The 21,623-nt window shown below is 40.3% G+C and overlaps 1 protein-coding gene across 1 annotated transcript in view; it reads right to left on the bottom strand.

The window, feature by feature from the left end:
* Positions 1–3,763: 3,763 nt before the first annotated feature.
* Positions 3,764–21,623, bottom strand: part of yjefn3 (YjeF N-terminal domain containing 3) — a 61,202-nt gene continuing 43,342 nt past the window's right edge. Inside the window, exons 3-6 of the mRNA XM_084722184.1 lie at positions 11,337–11,447; positions 5,867–5,980; positions 4,830–4,980; positions 3,764–4,547 (exon numbers count right to left, since the gene is read on the bottom strand). Of these exons, the coding sequence (XP_084578310.1) occupies positions 4,351–4,547; positions 4,830–4,980; positions 5,867–5,980; positions 11,337–11,447 (573 nt within the window). The 3' untranslated portion in view covers positions 3,764–4,350. The remainder of the gene's footprint in view (positions 4,548–4,829; positions 4,981–5,866; positions 5,981–11,336; positions 11,448–21,623) is intronic.

The following is a 21,623-nucleotide window of genomic DNA, read 5'->3' as shown; positions in this document are numbered from 1 at the left end:
ACACTGCCAAAGAGTGGAAGTGGCGTCATATGGCATGCCATTCAGGAAAAACTCCTCAGAAACGCAGACACGAGACGTGCTTATGAGGTGCAATGTACTCTGGCTCATTTGTGAATTGTTGCAATTTAGCAACAATGCTTGTAAAAAATCTGTGGAAATTAAAAAACGTTACATACACGCAGCTCTTTTACTAATCCCTCTTGCGTGAACATAAAAAATGTGTTAAACACCGACTTTTCAAGGGATTCTTTTTTTTTTTTTTTTCAAAATAAGTGCACTTCCTGGAAAAAAAATGTTACACTTATTTATATACAATAAAGGTCGGTGGGGTAGAGATAGAAATAAGTCTAGGATTTTATCATTTAATCCTTGACTATATATATATATTTATAGTAACTATAGTACATTTACAAGTAAAATTGTGTGTTACTTTAGTGAGTATATACATTTTAAGTTTGATGCTACTCAACTGCAGAGGGACAGACAAGTTTTCAAGTTAGAAATTTACACAGAAAAAATAGTAACTGACTAACTAACTAACTAACTAAATAAATGAATAACTAGTAGTCGAAGCTCCTTGTCACATTTCATATGTCTCCAAGTTGTGTGCATTTCCACCAAAGAGATGTCTTCTCTCAAAACTCAGATGGTTTAATTTAAATAAAACTGTTTCACGCCCAAAGAAGTAAAAGTATTCTTTATTTCATAAAAGAAAAAAAAAGATATTGATAGAAATTTGTCACAGAACTTTTGTCTTTTGTCTGTTGCATCAGTATTAAACTCATAATGTTATATATAATGGTATATAAGTCACAGGGACACTTTAAGATTTTTCTTTTTTAACTATCGATACTTTAAGCACACCTCTGTATGCTGGTACTCATGTATGTTTTAGAATCCATGAAGTTTACTTATAATCGAGTATTTTTACCCAAGTAATTCTTCCTTCTAAGTTTTGATTATGTCTTTGAGGTCAGTTAATAATAAACAAATTCCATCCATAATGCCAATATAACCAGGTGCCCATAATGTGCTCAGTGACACAATGCAAGTATGATCAATTTATTCTCTTTCATAAAACTTTATTTATCATTTTAAACTCATGTTAAACATGTTGAGAAAGGGATGAGGTGTGTTATTATGTTATCACCCATTCATTATGTCTCAGTGTTTTTTGTGTCGTTTTGTATGTTTTTTTCTGTAGAATTGTGAGTTGTGTTCATGTATAAAGGCCCATTGAGCAACAAGCAATTTACATGCATGCAAACTAACTAGAGGCTCTGCTATACTTTTACCAATAAAAGTAAATATTAAATAAACACTAAAGTGCAGTAGTAATAATAAAATGCTATCAATACTTGTACAAATCAAATATTATACATAGAAAACAGATAACCGAATACTTTGGTTGACAGAACATTTTTCGAATATGGAACGTGCAATTATATTTCTGAACACCAGTATTTGTTGCAGTGAAATGAACTGGAGTTCTTTCAGCTACATTGAGAAAAGGCTCTGTATATTGTTAAAATTTGAGCTTTGTGTTTCATACAATGTAAGCACTAGATTAATCTTCCTGCTACACTCTGTTACAGACTCCACTAAATCTTCTGACCACATTTCTTCTGCATGTAAGACTATCTCTCACTAGTTGGTGCAACAAGTGCCGCTGTCAGTTATGATTGTTCAATTGTCCAGGCCACCGACGACTCCAAAGCTCATTACTCAACGGCTCCTATGAAAAGCACAGAAGACAGTGTGGTGACAAGTCGTTGTTTCCTGACGGGGATTGGACAGGCATGAAAGACAGGACCGCTGCGCGCTCAGACATATTTGTACAGCCCTCGTCAGCTCGCCTCTGACAGCTTTAATACCACCAAGCGAAAAAAAAAATGGTCGACATTCCTTTTCACTGACTTTCCACACCCACTCACACATGTGCACACACACTGGGCATTAGAGCATTAGTATTCAGAAGAAGCTCCTGTGCTTTGTAAATACACATTACCTCATGCATACACAGCACTGCTGTTTCACTTAGTCATTCACACTGAAGCCCCACAGCCATGAGCTCAATAATGAGAGGCCTTCCTCCACAGCTGATTATAGCCTGATCACACCTGTTTATGGCTTTCATTAGCGAATCAAATCCAGGCGGGAACCAATAAACAGCAGTAAATGGTTGCGCTCATCTAAGAAATGCAAAGCTAATTGCGTGTGATGTGCGTGTAACAAAACTATGTGCCCAAGTGATTAGTGGCTGTCATTTAACTGAACAAACTGTGTTCAAACATATATGCCGCTGAAGTGTCCTTGAGCAATTCACTCAAAGACTCTACCACTACCACTTTGGAGGGGTGGGGGGGGGTTGGTCTTCCAGCTTTCTCTATGTTTATCTCTGTTTCTTTACCTCAGTTGAGCTTTCAGGCTACATGGATCTGGATCACCTGATCAATGAAAGTCGGATATTCACTCTCTTTAAGCTGTGCTTTGGGTCACTACCATCTCCTGAGGGAAACCTGACTCTTGATAGGGAAGTCAAACCCTGCCATGCTGATTTGCATTTCCATTACTGCTATTAACATGCCAATCTATGCCAAGTTGCAGCCAAAATGGGCCATCTCTGGAGTAGAGCCAAAGTGAGCCCGACTCACCTCTGAGCGGGTTGCCATGGCGTATCGCATGGCGTGGCCAACCAATGATTATCCCCCTGTGTGTTCAGCTATCAGTAAATTTGCAGCTTCTAACTGAATCTCTGTAGTTTTAAGTTTAGCTTCTCTCACGAGCCGCTGTTTGTACCGCTAGGAATCTGCTTTATTATACAATCTCGTGCTGCTTTGAGCTGTAGAGGAGTCATGTTAAATTACTGCTGATGAAAACCCAACATTTCCTGATTTTACTGCTTCATAATAAAACACAGGTTTTTTATTGTGAATAATTTATAGGATATGAAGTGCTCATTCATTGTTTTACAGCTACTTGACTCAAGCTAAGCTCTTGTTTTTAGTTAAAAGGCAAACCTTTAAGAAGGAAGCCTCTTTGTAAGGAGATGCAAATCCCTGCCATACTGGGCTGACATGCTGAGTCAAACTGAGTCGAGTCAAGCCAGCACATTTGTGTGGGAAAGGGGTATTTAGTCGCTAAATGCTCCAATATGTTGACCAGCTAGCCCCTAACTGTGTCTGCCGGCTGTTTGGTACTTAGCAGGTAGTGTAGAGTGCGTTTGTTTACTGAAAACAGCTGCCTGAAAATTAGGCTATTAGCACGGTTAGAGTGAACCAAAACAGTAAAGTTGCAGCCGAACAACTTAACAATGAACTGAAACTTGCTTTAATGCTCTATTATAAAAGTACTGATTATAGCCACTTTAAAGCTACCTTTTTTTGAGAGGCAGTGGATCAAGCTGGAAACACATTGTCACCTAATGAGGGTGTGTGCCAAAATGTTGGTCTCCACCAACTCCTGAGCAAACAAGTATTTTAGCTGCTAAATGCTGCCAATGATCAAAAGCTAATCACTAACTTTGTGTGTCTGCTGAACTGGTGGTGTCAAGTGGGTTTATCAGATTTCTTTTGCTGAAAATGAAAGTAGAAAAAGCCAAAACAATGATCCAAAATACTCCACATGAACTGCAGAGTTGGTTTGTTGGTGGGTTTGTCACTATGAACCTTCACATTACATGTGGTCATTTGGTAGTCATATTAGTCATTGTTGAAATATTCATCAGTGCAACTTCAAGTGAAGGAAAACGAACACCAGAAACTGAGGGAAGCTTTTTATTGGACAACGAGAACTGTCTGTGCCTTCTGTAACAGCTTATGAAGTAACTGAAACAAAAGTAATGCAGAAGTGCAGGCTGACCAAACAAACCAAAAACAATAGAACATTCAAAATTGCCAACCTACACTAACTAATTTCAGCAGCACATTTCAGTTCAAAGTTAAACATAAGAATGAAAAGAATGTCAGAATATGAACATTAAAATAAAAAAGTTTTGAAGAAAAAGAAAAAAACACTCCAGTGGTTGGCATCATAGAAAATTCATCTTTCCTTGCCGACTGTGGAAAAAGAAATTCCTGTCTTTTGCAAAGAAATCATAAAACAGTGTAATGCTACAGCTTTTACAAGTAGACTGACACAAAACTCCTCATGCCGTTCTCTAAAAAGACATGACAACAGTTTCTAAATATTATCCTTCTACTGTAGCGCAACAGCACATGTGGCTAAAGTGTAGCCAGATCTACACAACTGAGATGTTAACATTAAATCACGTGAACAATCTATAAAATACAAAACAAGAGAATAGATTAACCGTATGTGGCCACAATGGCTCTTAATCTTTCCCATGTGTTACAATTCTATGAGACAGTCTGTGCCAGGGTAGTCTGGGAGGTTAAGCTCATATTTTTTCTGGATGTCATAGGGCAGGAAGCGTCCGGCCAAGAAATGCTTCCCCGAGAAACTCATGGCGCACTTCTTTGGTGCTGTAAGTGAGATGAGAACATCTGGGTTGATCCCATCCTGACTTGGTTCTTCTGCGTCCCAACCTGAAGAAGACAAAAAGAGGGAAAGAAAAAGAGGCATATAAGGAGAGGAGGATTGTGGTGATTTTCTGACTGTTGTGCTCTTGCTCAGCAGGTAATGTATTTGGGGTATGATGAGCTCACACTGAGCGGACTGTAGCATGAGATTTATCCTCCATGTGTGCCTGCAGACTTGGAAAACTCCTTCCTGGGAGCCAAGGCTCAGAGGGAGCTGCCTGGAGGCCATCTATCATGTTGTGTTTCTGAGCCTCTGGCCTGATACCTGCAATTCGTACGAACACTTACCTGAGGGCACATCCACACTGACAATCGGGGTCTTGATTTGCTTCAGGGTGACCAGAATACCAGAATAGGGCTCCTTAATGTTAGCGCAGTCTGCCTCCGGGCCCAGCATAGCATCAATCACTAGATTGTAGGCATCATTTATGAGCTGCACCTGAACAGAACAGACCTCAGCATGAATAAATGAAGGTTAACTTCATGCACGCCATTCACTCAAATCAGTGGTTCCCCAATGGTTCATAAGAGACATCTGAGGGGTTTTACAGCATAGGACAGCAAATCACACTAATCTGACAAGTGTTTCAATGATCTAATCCCATGCCACAATTTGAAGAAACACTTTGACCTTGTTTATTTCTTTTGCAGGTGGTTAGATGAGAAATCTGATCCCACACACACATCTGCTACAGCCAACAGCTGATTAGCTTATCTTAAAGAGTAACTAAACACCCAAACCACTTTGTTTCAGCTGAAAACTGTATAAAAATGTATATGGGCATTTAATAGTGTTTTTTGCCCCCATTATCCTAATGGGGGCAAAAAAAAGCTTCCTTTTATGTTTATGTTCATTTGTTTGTTTGAAGTAGATGTAGAGACTGAATAAGGAGGAGTGGTGGCAGCTATAAAGCCAGTGAGTGTGAGAAATAAAATGTTCTTTTCTGATTGTTTCACAGTGATTATGTTCAAAGCATAAAATAAATAACCCCTAACCCCCCACCGCCACACAACCCTGCCCTAATTGCTGCAATGCCTCATTTGGTATGAATACAGCCTGTCTGCTAGTTTTGGGTAGACACAAGATAGAAAAGCAAAAAACACATCCAACATATTGCTGCCATTAAATTATAGTGTTGCAGGGGTTTTCTACCTGGAGGTCTTGTGAGCGACCATTGTGATTAGTTCTATTGTGTTTTTTAATCTTAACCCATATTTGAGCAGTGCATAGTGATAGATTTTAACATGGCAATCAAACTTTACAGCGAGAAGCAACACCACTGAATCGCTTGTAAAAGGTGTTATTCTGTAACAGTGCTGCTGACCTCTGTGGGGAGGTAAGAGAGGAAAGGGATGTCCATCTTCTCACACTGAACTGTAAAGTCCTGGTGTAGACTCTGAGAGGAGCGTTTAGGGTGGTAGATGGTGGGCTCATATTCCTGTTGGAGATGAGGCAATAGAGAAAAGCAACAGAGGTCAGAGGTGGGGGGCACAAAGGAGGAGACACAGGTTACATAATATCGACATTGTGGCCTGCAATTCCAGCTAACACTGACATGATTGAGTGTGTGGTGCATCCATGCATCTGGCCGTAAATTTATGTCAAGTGAAAATCCTGTTGATCAGTGATCAGAGGTTGTGGGTTTTTTACAGTCAGCTTCCTGCCTGAATACTTCCTTTATAAACTGGAAGCTGAGAGGAGTGGAAATCCAGACAGCCCCGGTCTGAGAGGAATCTGTGATGCTCCGCAGGAAGCACCTGTGATCCGTGACCTTTACACAGACCCACAGATAAATCTTAGGACCCAGGAACCACTGTCAGAAGTGTGAGTCTGATCTGTGAGTGTGACTCTAATGATATGATTCTACATTTAAAGGGCCAGTTCATCCAGATTCACTCACTTATCCCTAAAGGTAGTAAGCCAGGAACTGTTTTATTTGTGTAGGTTTTGAGATTCATCACAGTACAATGAAGGAAAAAGGGATGTATAGTGTGACAACATTTAAAATTTGCATTAAAAAAAAATCAACAGTAAGATCTATTCAAACCAATGAGTACTGGACTGTCAACAATTTTCAGTGGGACTATTTCTTTGGTAGAAAGCAATTTCAATACAAACTGTTGACAGCAAGGTCTGTGGAGAGTAACTGGATCATCGATTGTGGACAAACACATTGATGTTGAATTACTGTTGCAGTTTATAGCCATTCTAGCAGCAGGGCTCTATTGGTGGCAGCGTTGGCCTGTTTGTCAGTTGGTTGATTGGTCAATCCAACACTCAAGTTGAGACTGAAACATCTCAGAAACTGTTAAATGGATTGCCAGTTGTGCAGGTTTTCATTTTAGTGATTTGATGATTATGAAATGTGATAACTTTGGTTATTCCTTAACTTTTCATGCACATGCAGGATATCCTGTGTTCTGTAAAGTAAAATGACTAATTTCCAAAAGTCTGGTTGGTTTGGAGAGAGCAATATTTGTGGTTTCCCATCATAAAAGTCTTTTTGGTGGCAAAATAAAGCAATAATATTCCGAAAATCTTAAACTTAAACTGAAGTTGATTTTTCTAATACTCCTGCTGCTTCCCTAAACTATGGGCGTACCAACTACTATTCACTGTACAGTAGGTAATACGAGTATTATGGACGAGTACCTCATACAACCCCATTTGTCTGAACTATCCCTCTAACATCTGGCCGGTGAATCCTACTTGAATCTTTAGCTGTTCCAGGCAAGGGCCATTTCTAACATCACATGAAGGAATAAATAAATAAATAAATAAACAGAAACAGATTGTTCAAATGTGGCCGAGCGGAGGCAGCCCTACAATGGAAGTGATCTATCAGGTCAGACACGCCACTGCCTCCTTGGGGATCCTAAACCAATCAAACTCCCACAGCTACTGATCATCTGATGTCATCTCCATCGTCATCACCACAGACCACAGAGTGAGCATCCAAGACAAATACACTCCACTGTGTGTGTGTGTGTGTGTGTGTGTGTGTGTGTGTGTGTGTGTGTGTGTGTGTGTGTGTGTGTGTGTGTGTGTGTGCATGTGGCCCCTCAGGGTTAGCCGGTGGTCCCAGCATGCCCTTGACATCATCAGCAGTTACACTATCAAACTGTGAAAATAAGGAAGAGCTTGAAATGACTGTGAGCGTCACTGAGCATGAGCAGCAATGAGCCGTGTGACAGAAACAAGCAAAGGGTGCAGACAGGGTCTTTTTCCAGTTAATGCTCACATCTAACAGGGTTACACTTCCTCTCCCTGAGGGATGATCCTGGTATCGTAGAGTACTTTGTTTTTCATACAAAGCGCATTTAGAACGAAGAGATGAGGTCTGCAGCACAAGAAACATTTTGACTTCCTTTCAAGACAGTTTTCATTATTGCACCTCTTTACCTGAATTCATTATTTTATACTGTAAACCCAAATTCACTCACCAGAATTAAATCTTTATTGTACAGATTGTACACAAAATGTTTGATGGACACAGTAAGTTATTTGGAGCTAGTTCAACTCAAAAATATATAACAATGTTAACCAAACTTAGGTATTGTTAGTTTAAAGTCTTATTTGAGTTTTGTAAAACCAACTGAGTGAACTGTACTTAAGAAAATATGTTCCATAAGTTTAGTTCTTTTAAGATATGAATAATAAGTTTAGATTTTAAGATATCAAGTTGAATTAACAACACTTCAGTCACAGTGACAAAGATTACAAATTAGATTTCCTTTTACATTTTCTTAGTTTGACGAGGCCGTTCTTCATTTCATTTGTTAGAGCTGCAGCTGCTCCTGTTGGAGCTACTTTGTTCCAGCACTGGCACAAAGACAATAAGTGAAACTGCTCAGAGTGAATTTATTACGGTTTAAATGTAAGGCAGTAGGGACTGAGTTCAGTCTTTTCATTACTGTGAAAACAACCCACTTATCTTAAAATGTATTAGAGAAACACAGCAGCTTTCCACCATATATGTTTTCTTCAAATTAAATAAAAAAGAAGGATCTCAGCAGAATTTTAACTATGACAAAGGGAAGTCTGTTAATATGCACTCTAAAGATAAATGTTGCTTTAACTAATTTTTACTCAAATAATAATAGGTTCATAAAAACATTGATACTCTTATTGTAATAATGTGTAATGTGAAGTGAACACAAATTATTTGCTTTATTGAACAAGAAATTGACTACATGTCATATGAATGTAATTTTGAGAACATATTTTTACAACCTTTTTAGCTCGTTCAACTATGAAAGCATATTCTAAGTGTATGTGTTGTTTATTTGTCTTGAAGTAATTAACTGGGCTCTATCAGCTTTATAAATTATTATTAATTATTCTTCTGTCAGGTTATGTTATAAAGAGTATTTGCATTTTGTTCATGCCAATTATAATGTGACTAACATCAGAAATGTGAACTTTCCATTGTCTATAGAGCACAGTGTAGTGAGCCAGACATCACATCATGTCCACTTGTTTTAATAGAAACAACACACCGTAACTAATGTGCATGGGACTGTTTTTTTTGTATTTTCATCCAACATTAGCTTTGATCAAGTGATATGTGTGTCTTCCAGTATGCAGCAATATGTTTTTCCTCCTGTAGTTAGCAGTGGAAATAATCAGAGATGCACAACAGGCCCAGACACAACCTTCCTTTGTAACACGGATGTCTTGGAGTGACGTGAGAAGCAAGTTGGCCTGTTCGCCTGCAGCTGATCAATCATCTCTATGCTCTGTCTAATCACATTCACAGCTTCGCATCAGTGGCTGTGCCTGTGTGTGTGTGTGTTAATGTGTGTGTCTCACGTGTATTCTTGCATGTCTTCCTGCTGACAGGGATCACGTCGCACCATGAAAAACATACACGCTTACACCAGGAGAGCGATTCACGTTCCAAAGTAAGTACTCAAGTTTCTCACATTAAAACACACTCAGACAAGTGTGGTCCCAGTCAAACTACTGTAGAGCGCAGTCACTTTAAAAAATAATGAGAGTGAAGCTTTATTTATACAGCACATTTCAAGATGTGGTAGAATGTTTCAGAAATGCACAAGATAAGACAGAAACAGAAGGTAAAAACATACAAAAAGGTAGATTTAAAAGAGGGAATCGATATGCAATTGATCTTTCTTAAGTACCGCTCCTCAGTCAACTTTTTCCTTTCCTGTTTCCACCGTGCTGCCCTACTCTGCCTCTGACTGGCTAACCCTGATATTCATACCCTCACACATGATCAACAGTAAAAATGCTTTCCACCTGCTGTCCCATTGTTTTCCTATGGAAAGAGCGGTAGCACCCAACTAAGAAGCGCCGCTACCTTCGCCTGGATTGGTCCCTGACCACTGACGCTTCAAAGTGCAACCAGTAAGATAACAGCTCAATGTGATGGCTGGGTTATGAGATTTGTGAATCATATAGTTGGTGAGCTTAGCCAAATCCGATGTTAAAGTTAGCGTAGCTGTTTGTATGCCTGGTAGACAGGATGTAGTGGTTGTAGCACTGTGCTCTGCCTCTCTGCTCTCTACCTCGTGGTGAGGCCAGGACAATTTTCTTATTGTATGAAGGCCCTTTAAGTCCTGCCTCTCTTGGAGCCTCAGTCAACTTTCTGCTTTCCTGTTTCCTGCGTGCAATATTTTTTTTCTCAGGATGGCAATGGCATGACCCGATATGAATGACAAAGAGTACCAGCCAATCAGAGCAGTAGTAGAGGTCACAGAGGGAGAGGACATGACTTTACTCTCTTTGGAAAATATTTTTGCATCCTGTAGCCTACTCAGATATGCTATGTGCTAGCCTCACCTGTTTTGAAAAGACAAGCAGATTTTGGCTATATATGTCGCTTTTACAGCAACATATTTTAACTATCTTCAAAATGGAGCATAGCAGATAGCACAGTAAAGTACAGGAGAGTTGAAAGTTGACGAAGGCACCAAACTTGCTCCACTAGTATTGATGCACAGAGCAAATAGGGGCAGGACAAAGGAAGGGTAAATCTTTTATGGCTTTTAAAGCTTTTATGGAGAAGCTACTCATTCATGCTTGGAGTGCCAAGGTAAAATATATCTCCTTGTGGGATGACCTCTGACCTTGTCTTTGACCTTAAGAGGGAAAAATACAGTGTGTGGGGGGTGAGAGAAGAGATAGAGAGTGGTTGTAATCAATCTGTCAATGCCTTGTAAATCTAGTGTGTCAGACATATGGTAAAGTGTATAGAAGCGTTCCACTCTAAACCAAAGAACCCCAAAACACATCTCCAATATTTCTCTTCCAATGAAATCATAGAGTGGTGCAAGACGACAGCAGTGTGTACTGAAATGAACTGCACTGCTGTAAAAGAAACAATTCAAATCCTGATCTGTGATGTGTTTGGAGGGGATGGATCCTGCCTCCAGAAATAATTAGTCTTGAAAAGTCAGTCAATATGTGGCTGAGAGGCTTGTCATGACATCATATCATGGCTGCTGAGCGTCAGACACAGACGGCTTTAACGAGAGTAACAATAGCATGATATCATGACTGTCTGAGTGGCCTTGCAGAGAGGGTAATGGGATAACTGCTCCGAGCCGTTTACAGGAGCTGAGATGAAATTCTGTAAAGTGCAGAGGGCTTGTATATGGGGTCCCCTGTTAGTCCTGATATGAGTAAAAGTTTACAGGGCTGTATTTGCTATTGTGAAAAATGGCTTAGTAAGCACCAAACTGTGTTTTACAATGGATTATTTGTCTTGTTGTTGAGTTTAATAGGGATTAAGCCTGAAACATTGTTTTCACGTACAGTAGTTTACTTACAAATATGCGCAGGTGTCGGGCACAGACCAGGCCAATGGAGCCGTTTTGATCTGGACCACAGATCACCAGCACTGTTGGCTGCTTCTTTGCTAGAGAGCTGAGAGGGTAGGCCTGGTGGAGAGAGTAGGAGAGGTCAGCAGTTAGAAACAGGAGCTCATGACTGAGGGATAGGAAAAGCATAAGGCACAGGCATAGTGTGAAATACTGGTTATTGAAAGAGTCTGAAGGTCTCAACAGCAAAATCTGGGGGGCCCTTGAAAAATCTTAAAAATCCTCTTTAAAATCCTTATTAGTCACTTGCAGTTGTCACTAAAATGTCTTTTGAAAGCTTACAATGTTGGGTATCCATTATGAAATTGCAGAACATTTATCACAAATATAAACAGAAAAATGTTGTGATGTTTCCTCTGTATTGCCACTGAATACCCAGTGTGGTAAGGCCTTTTTCCATGGGTGATGCTGTTGCAAATGGTCCACAGAACCCTGAGGCTACCCCATCCTACAGCTACACTCTGTTGAAAATAAAGATTCAGTATGCATCAAGTCAGGGTAATATGTCCAACAGGGATTCATAACTTGCTATCTTTGAATTCAAGTCTAAAAAGCTGAACGGGCCTAATGACAAGACACTCTGTAGTGACTAGCATATGCACAGGTGTGTTGGAGGCTCCTTTCCCACCCAGTCACTTTCCAGAACCAGGTCAGTTGAGTTTGAGAGGGTTCCTCTCAGTGATACAGAGGTGATGTGGCAGCTGCTAACATAAGTGACCTGCCATCTGGTTGGACAATGAAGCAGGTGGGCGAAAGGAATCATAGAATAATGTTCGATCTCTAGCCTGTGTTGTGATGGTTTTGATGTTTTGTCTTGTCACTTTTTCCACGTCTTTCCTTTCGGCAAAGTCTTCCCTCATGTGTCTTTGTTGTCTTTACTCCCCCTTTGCTGCCTTTTCCGATTTCATTGTCCATGACGCACAGGAGGGTGGAAAACAAGTCGTTTATTTCAGTTTCTGCTGAGCCATGGCTGGCCAGTTTGTACTGTCACATATGTCAAGCAAGGGAATCAGAAAAAACAAAGAACTGGACCCAAAATGCAGACTTGGCAACTGAACAAGTAGTTCAAATGATTTAATAAAAGAGTCAACATACAAAAGCAAAGGCAAAACAAGGCAAAACAAGGGGAAGCAGGAAAATCTAAGTCCAGAAAACAAATAATAATTAAAAAAACACAGAGGTAAAAAAGACAGTAAAGATATACAAGATACACAAGGAAACACTAGAACACTTAACGCACAGACAAAGACAAACTGGTAACTAAAGAGGGAAAGAAACAGTACACAAGGAGCTAATTAACTAATGAGACACAGAATCAAAAAAGATGGGAAAAGAACAAAGTAAAGACAACAAAGACACATGAGGCTAGACTTCACCAAAATTAAACAGGAAGTGACTAGACAAAACCCCAAGATGTTTGCTGTGACTTGATAGACCTGTTGTGCAAAAGGTGAACACACAAGTGTGCATGTGTCAGGTTCAAGTGTGTGTATGTGTGTGTGTCGGGTTAGAAAGACAGAGGCGACTGTGCTGGTGTGGATTCTGTTGCAGGGTATAATTATTGTGTAGTTGTATGATTTTCCTTATTGTTAAGGATATTAGTCTTGGTGGTGTCTGTGCAAAGCCTGTATAGCAGTTGATTGCCTTGGCTTTTATCCATGAATGTTGCATCCATCTTCTATATTGAATCTGCGAAAGACTTCAGCATAACACTGCAGTAACTGGTATTATGCACACTGAGCATAGGGATAGAAGAGATGTCCAAAGGAGGAAAATAGAGGGGGTTATTATAGAGAACAATAGTGAGACAGAAGTAAAAGAAAGATAGATGGTCGTCGGTATTTATCCCTCAGAGTCAGGCAGGTTATCCGATCTGTGTCGCTGCCTCTCCATCATACTCAGAGTGCCTGACTGCAGCATGCCAGGCATGCCAGACGAGGGTGGAAATGGCACCAGCTCAGTTGTCTCTTCCGTCTATGAGAAAAGTCCAATCTCATTAAAATAACCCTGGCAGCACTGGAAAAAAAAATACCGGTGTCCTCTCTGTGGGATGCTTCCGTATATGTACCACACTTTCCGTCTCGGCCCTGGCTTCAGTGGGCTGCTGGCATCTGCCTCGTTTTCTGGCCGCACATTCCCTTGTAAATCACCCTGCACCTTCTTAAACGAGACAGGTATTCGCCTGCAGAGCTGTCAACCTGAGCGGCTAATCTTCCATCTCCAGCACCTAAACAGAAGCGCTGTGTGAGCATGTGTGTGTGTGTGTGTGTGTGAGTCCGTGCACACACAGTGACGATCGTTACTGAAAGGCCCCAAAGGTGTCTGCCTTCATTTTCCACAGATTCTTCAAAGCACAGGACTCTTTGCCTTATTATGGATTGTCAGTGGATGCTTTTAGGGCTTTTTCGCTCGGTGTTAAAACCATTACATTAGCCTTTACAAGAGTGATTGTCCATCAGTATTAAGTTCACAGCATAACTTCATAAACTAATAGAGGCTCTTGAAGTGAGAGAGACAGTTCACGCAGGCTTCTGGAAATCCTGCCCAATTAGAGCCCAGTAAATGTGTGACAGGACACAAGTCATAAGACCAGTTAACCCAGTTTTATGACCAGTTTAAGTAGTCTGTGACTGCAGTTCACAGTAATGCTTTAGATCACAGCCCACAAATTACAGTGCAAGTATTTTGTAATTATGGGGCACGTATAAAAGATTAACAGGATAAAGTATTAATAGAGCAAAACAAGAGGTCTTAAAATGATGGGGCAACATTTTTGCATTTAATGGGAACTAAATTAATGATGCGTCACTATTTTTATATGTAGTTATTTTACTTACATAATAATTATGGGGTGCAATGGCTTTGTTTTGGCCAATCCAATGAAAATGAGGTGATAGGACTTAAAATATTTTTTATTTTTAATAACTACACTGCTGTCCCCAGTATCTTTAAAAGTATCGTGTAAAACAAGAAGTAGTTACGCCATAATTTATACGTTGTTGCCCCTTTATTACAAAACTGTTTCCCTTTAAATGTTTTATTGAACCTCATGGGGTACTGCAGGAGTGTGCGGGCCATTGCTATGAGCCATGCGGTCCTTGTATAACCAGTCCTTGTAAGTGAGAGCTATGTTCTCGGCAGAAAGTCAAAAACGTTTTCAGTGAGTATTGATGTCTGCCAGGGCTGCCCCTTGATTCTGATCCTGTTTGTGATATTCATGGACAGGATGTCAAGGTGCAGCCGGGGTACGGCGAGTGTCCAATTTGGGAGTCTCAGACTTTGGTCTTTGCTGTTTGCAGATGACATGGTTCTGTTGGTTTCATCAGACCATAACCTTCCCTGCTGGAAAACCTTGGATTTCTCTCTCTGGGTGGGCGATGAGCTGCTGCCCCAAGCAAAGGAGTTTAAGTATCTTGGGTCCTTGTTCACGATTGATGGTAAAATAGAGTACGAGATCAACAGGCAGATTGGTGCAGCATCAGCAGAACTGCAGGGGTCGTATCAGGGGGTTGTAAACCTGCACTGGTCTACAAACCCACTCCCAGCCGCACCTGCACCCACACCCGCAAAACTGAGAATCATAATCGACTCAGTATCCACAATTATCTCCAAGTCAAACCTGTGATTCAACCCACACACTCGTACTCTTACAGCTGTCGATGTGTTCCCATAGTGACAAAGAGCCTCAATTGTGGCTATAAAAAGCTGGGTAATACTTTGTGAAACTTTTTTCAAGCAGCAAAATCACTGACAGCATTATTCTCACAGTCTTTGAGCACACCAAAATCCTCCATCCCTTGGCCTTTGACAAGGTATTGTCCATAATTTGCCATCAGCTGAATCACCGTCTGATCAAACAGTGTTTGACAGGATGTGGGGTCAAAGGTTATAGGTCGTAGGTTCACGCAAACATTTTCTTGTCTGAAAAAAGCAAAACATTTTATTGTATTGTATGCGTTATATTATTGTTCTCACCCACTGCCCTCCTGCAATTAGCTCATTTTTACCTGTGACCACACCAATGAATTTTAGATAATTTTTTTTTTTTTTCCCACTGCACAACATTTTTGCAGGTCACTGGACAGATACTTGCAGATACCAGACCTACCAGACCATCATGGCGAGGGGACTGGGATGGAGAAAAAGATTACCATTCAGTCAGTGTTCTGACCCTGACCTATGACCTTTTAGTAGTGACTGAAAGAATGAGTTTGCATGAATTGAGCTGCTGAAATGTTCCTCTGTAGGGTCACGGGGCTCAGCCTTGGAGAGCTCAGGAGCTCAGAAAGTTGGGGAAAGGTCAAACTGGAGCCTGAGAAAGGAGCTGAGGTGATTTTAGGATGCCTGCTGGATGTCTCATGTCCTTCTAGGAGGGGATCGTGGGGTAGACCCAAAACTTGTTGGAAGGATTACATATCTCATGTGGTCTAAGGAAGCCTCAGGGTCTCCTGGGAGGAGCTAAAAACTGTTCCTGGGGAGTGGGATGTCTGGAATACCCTGCTTTCCTGCTCATCCTTCTGCCACCCTGACCTGACCCCAGAAAAGTGGAAGAAAATGGATGGATGGATGGATGGATGGATGGATGGATGGGTGGATGGACTGGCTGTACAAGCGCACCATAATTACAACACAACACTGTATTTTGCAAGCTGTAATATAAGGTGTAATTCAAATTATGACTCGTGCTGGTTCTAAAAGACAGATGTTGATCCTTGGCCTCCCAATTTTGAAAAAGGGCGAAATTCTGCCACTGCACATGAAATCCATTTACTTCCACTTCAACTAATGTATTCAGTGGAGGATAAAGTTCATATGGAGAAATAGGCCATTTCTCACATCGTATAATTGGTTATAACAAGACTCAGAGTGCATTAACAAGAGCGATGGATCCAGGAGATGAGACAGCAGCCGTTATCTCCGTCATAACAGCTCAGCTGAGAAATCATCGCAGACACAATGAGATAGAGGAGAGGGTGTTATATGAGGAACGAGGAGCAGGGGGCAATAGAGTGGAAAAGAGAGAGACAGAAAGTAGAGACTAAAAGTGGAAGGTAGTAAAACAGGACTCTCATTTTCATTTCTAATGAGACAGAAGCTCTTAGTGAGTTTCACACTGTGTAACCTGATGTTAATGACACATGTCACTGAGTTAATTCACAGTGGCACTCTCTTGGATATGTGCGTGTGTGGCATAATGTCAGACTTTCTCTTTTGCCTTACTCCCCAGAGGGAAATGTAAGCTATAATTAGTGCAAACAGCTACTAAAGACTAACCATCTCTGATAGTGTCGTTCCCTGCTGTGAACTCCACATAGGTGTTACTAGACTAAATCTAGAAGGACACTCAGAAGCGCAAATCTCCACCAAGGCCAAGTGCCCTTGAAATTTTAATGAAGTGAAAAATAATTTGTATATCCACGCCGTGATTTGGAACTGCTCCAGGATTTGAGGAGTTCTTCCTTGGCCCATGCTACGCTATGCAACATCTGGTTACACTGTCAAAATAAAGGTAATAGGGTAGCACTTTGTTAGGTTTCGGAAAAGATTGCGGTTTGGATTAAAAGACCAAGCCCTGGTCTCCTGGGTGAAAGTCCTGTGTTTGTTTGACCCTCAGACTCGCTCTCTGTACTACACCTGCCCCTGTGCTGATTGTCACAAAAAAATATTAATGGTTCATATCCATGTACACAAATCTATACATTACATTTCATGAACTGCTGTGATGCTGAGCTGGAATATTAGAACTTCAGAAACATGACCCTGAATGAAAGCTAATGTTGCTCAGTGTCAGCTGCAAGTGTAAATAGACAACTGTTTGCTAAATATCAGCTCTACCAACCTCATGAGATGCTGGATAGCTGGACAGATATCAGTGCTGTATCAACACTTTGTTCCACAAAAATAAAATAATGCTATAAAATATGTTCCTGTTGTGAAAAATAGTTTATCAGACTACATGAGCTTGGTCTTCTTGCATTTATACCCTCTCTTTCTCTGCCTCATGTTTCCCTTGATGCTTTTCAAACATTCAAAAACTCACATTAGGAGGTTTAATGACCTTTTCAATAAATATTGAGGAGCATCGGGAGGATCAGTGATATCAATGCTGGAGCCATTTCATGCTGCTGGAGAAACCATTAGAGCCGCACACCGCTGAAGGTAAGCAGCCATAAAGGGAGCAATTTCAGATCAATTCAGGCACCAGCACTCTGAAATGTTTTGAAGCATTCGTCTAATCTCACTTGGAACAGAGGCTTGATTCACTCTAATACGTATCTATCCTAACTAGTCATTTATTCTAATATCAAGCCTTCAAATGGATCAGTGAATAGGTGAAAGCTATTATCAGAAAAATGAGATGGAGAGAGTTTCTAATAGGTTTCTGTCTGTTATGTTGTTGTTGAAAGTATGAATATGATTGAGAATGATCCAATTCTCTGTGCTTTTTTATGTATAACACACAAAAAAGACTGTACCACAGCCAAAAAACATTAAAGCCGTGGACTTTTAGCCAGTAGCGATGATAACTTCACTTTCTATTGAGTTAAATATCTTGATAAAACTGTATGATACACTATATTCCAAAATAATGTCATTCGTTTCAACTCTCAAACACTTCAAACTGCTCTGGCAACAAATTGCATGTTATCATCAGAGTATTGTTTTAGAAAAACAAGGTTTTATAACTCAGTTTTAGCCTAATAAATCTGTTCAAATGTTTTCCAGTGTTTGAGATATTTATGATATTTTTGATGTGTAGGAGGTTTCTACATGTGCAGACAGATGGTTTGTTGCATCTGTTCGGCAGGTTTGTGATCTGGTTGCCATATATCCATAGTTCTAAAAATAAAAAAATATACATACAGAGAGGGCATAGTCATAACATTTTTGGAATTTTTCAGTAACCTTTATTAATAAGGAACACTTTTAGGAGGTGAGCTTTAGGACAGGCCCAAATTAAAAGCACAATATGGAAGTTCTGCCATCTAAACAATAACAAAACTCATAGTTTGACAACATCAGAAGGAGTGTGGGATCATGGGAGTTGTTTTTTCATTGTATGATTTTTGAAGCGTAAATGCGATCAACAGAAATAAAAACCCAAACGCCAGAAACACGGTCGCAGGACTCACAAGAAGGGTATTTATTGACGTCTTTCATGTCAGAGAATAAAACATGAAAATCGCTAATATGCTAATTCAGGCAGAAATTACATTTATGGATGAGCTAATGTATTAAATTTATTCTTATTATTTAATTCACGTAATGTTTAGTCATGTTTGCAGACTTCCTTCCTCTGACGTATCCGATGTATCCCATGTTTTCCCGGAGGCTGCGGCTGACAGGACGTGCACCGTTACCATAAATAAATGACAAATTTGGGATGTACACAGCTCACCAAAATATATAACAAAGGTATAACATTTTTAGACATTTTAACGCAGAAATGTTACATTTTGTAGCTTTAACAAAGGTGAGGAGAGTGCAGGGGTCACACACTCTCTCTTTCTCACACTCCTAAAAATATGTCTGTCTTGATTGTAATAATGTCTCAAAGGGAATACCTCTTTGAAACAAATGTTAAAGACACATGTTCTTTCACCTCCAATCAACCTGAAACACACACTGAGCCTGAGAAAACATTGTCAGGGTCCTAAAAACACAAATACACTCTCTTATGCAGAAAACAGTGCCTTTGGTATTTGTACTAGAAGAGCAAACTAAAAGTCCAGGGGCTCCCGTAAACTATAGACTAATTTATAGCTGTGTGGCAACAGAAACGTCTTCTGTCTCCACTCAGGTGTTGAAAAGCCTCAGACTGATACAGAAGCACACACACACGCACATACACACACAGTCTGGACCCGGTGGCTGCGGTTGCTGCTGTTGGAACAGTAAAGGGATTACTTACAGAAAACCTATAATCTATCTGGCAACCAGAGGTGTAGGTGTGTGTGTGACAGAGCACATGCTTGTTTATGTGGGAGCCAGCAGCAGTAGGCCAGCAGTGAAATCAGACTGTCTGCATCTCCTTCAACTGTAATTTTCCTTAAATAGCAGTGATGTCATGTAGGCAGTAGCGTGCCGCTGGCGGCTGTGGGCAGCGGCGGTCCACAGCGTCCTGGCCATGTTTGTCTAGTAAGGCTATGCTGCTGGGGCTGCTGCTTGGAGGGCCAGGCATGGGGCCAGCGGTGGCTGATGATAATAGAGGGGAAGTGGATGTGGTGGGTTTAATCACACACACTCTGAGGGGAGAACACAAAGTCTTTACTTTTGACTGATGCTGCCACTCTGACTGCCTCAGTTTTTACATGTTCTCCATTTTCCACTTCACTTTCTTTAAACTGTTGCTGTTGTGTCTGTCTGCTTCTCACCCCCCAAGAATGTAATAGCTGTATTAGCTTAAACAATAAACAATTGTATTACTAAAACATTTATGGCTATTCAGAGGAATTCCTGTCAACTCAAATGAATTAAAAGCATAAAATTAGCACCAAGCATGAATGTGATAATGACTGATATGACGCTAAAACAAACACTAGATAAACCTGCATTAATTGTTTTTTTTTCTTTGCTACTTGGGGGCAGCACACCAAGCTGTAAAAAAACATTAAGCTATTATCACCTTATAAAGTTGATATGGTGCTCATATTAGCAGTTTAATTAAGCTGCTTATTGAAACATTCAGCAAACAAAGAGCAACAGAGCATGTCTCATTATGAGTGACACCTTTCAAAATAAAGTCATTTAACTGATATCTTAAAAATAAAATTAAAAGTAGTCCAGCATCAAACCAGCTTTAATCAATGACTCTATTGTAATAATTTCTCAGTTATAGACTATATATTAGAAGTGAATGTACTGTAGCCTCAGGGACTGAAAGGTGTAGCCAACACAGAGGGGCCTTAAACCTGCATTCTCTCTAATAGCCATCAGAAGGCGACTCCACTGGTTGCAAAAAGATTTCAGATCATCTGTTAGCTTATGGGAAAATGACCCTACATCACATGATACACTTGATTTATTACCTCAGTATACAGTTTCCTAACGAGTTCATGCTCAAGCTAGCTGGTAGTCCACAAACAAAAGGGTGACGTCACAGTGGCTCAGTCCATTTCAATTATCTAGTCTATGGCAAGCGTCCTCAACAGGGCGTCTGTGAGCCCTCAGAGTTACTGCAGGAGGGCCACCAAGTTATTGTGAGATTTTTTTTTCCTTAATGTCTGAAACTTCACATTAACATGAACCCAACAAATATAAATCAGCCTAAACATTTCAATTACACAACACAGATTAAGCTAGCTAACCTACTAAATCAGCAAGCAGCACAATCAGAGAAAAGAAAAACTAAGATTTTTCTTAATCCTGACTCTTGAGAAATCATAATATCTCTATCATAATAATGTTGTGGTGATGTTTGAGGTTGTGACATTGGAAATGTTTCTCATCAGTTATCTCAGGCACCCTCTGCAGATGTAAATGCCACATTCTCAGGTAACCAAAACATTCTTATTTTAAGGTGATTATGCACTAATAAAAACATACTTATGAATATTATACTCAATTTCTGACAAATTCTGCCAATAGATCTACATAAATCAATGTGTTTTCCTGAAAAATCATTTGTTCTCCTGCCTCTGCTTCTGTCTCTCCCTCTTTGTCTTTGTCTCTTTATGTCTTTTTCTCTTCATCAGTCCTTCTGACAGCAATGCAAGGTTTCATGTGTCTTGTTGCTCAGACTCTTATTCATCACAGCCTGTTGAAGAGCCCACTGAGGAAACCAGTGCGGCTTTAAACCAAGCCAGTGGTCTGGTCAAAGGGAACCACATGTGCTCCTAACAGCCCTCCACGGAGACACACACACACACACAGACTGTTGGTTTGACACAGTCCAGATCACAGAGAAGAAGAAGAAGAGTTGTGGTTTTGGACCGGTGTGGTTGAGGAGGGCTGCCATGGAGTGAGCTCAGGTGTTCTGCCTCGAGGTGAGCCGCTCTGATGTTTGGAAGTAAATGTCACAGAAAAGTTAGACCATTTCCTCCCGTAACAATCAAGACATTTTGTATGGAAGTTAATGCAAATTAGCAAAGTGTAAGAAGCAGCAGCTGTGACTTCTTGCCCTCTTGTACAAATCAAACAGTCATACCAGGATCTCACTAAGTTTCGTGGTGATTAGGCTGAGAGTGACAGAATGTGCAGTGGCTTTTTTTCTGACCTTTACAAATGGTTTGCTTA

The sequence above is a fragment of the Lutjanus erythropterus genome, chromosome 7, assembly GCF_056507025.1.
Source record: "Lutjanus erythropterus isolate fLutEry1 chromosome 7, fLutEry1.hap2, whole genome shotgun sequence".
NCBI classification, from domain to species: Eukaryota; Metazoa; Chordata; class Actinopteri; order Lutjaniformes; family Lutjanidae; genus Lutjanus; species Lutjanus erythropterus.
The sequence above is the reverse complement of the archived record's forward strand: the minus strand, read 5'-3'. Positions and strand labels throughout refer to the sequence as shown.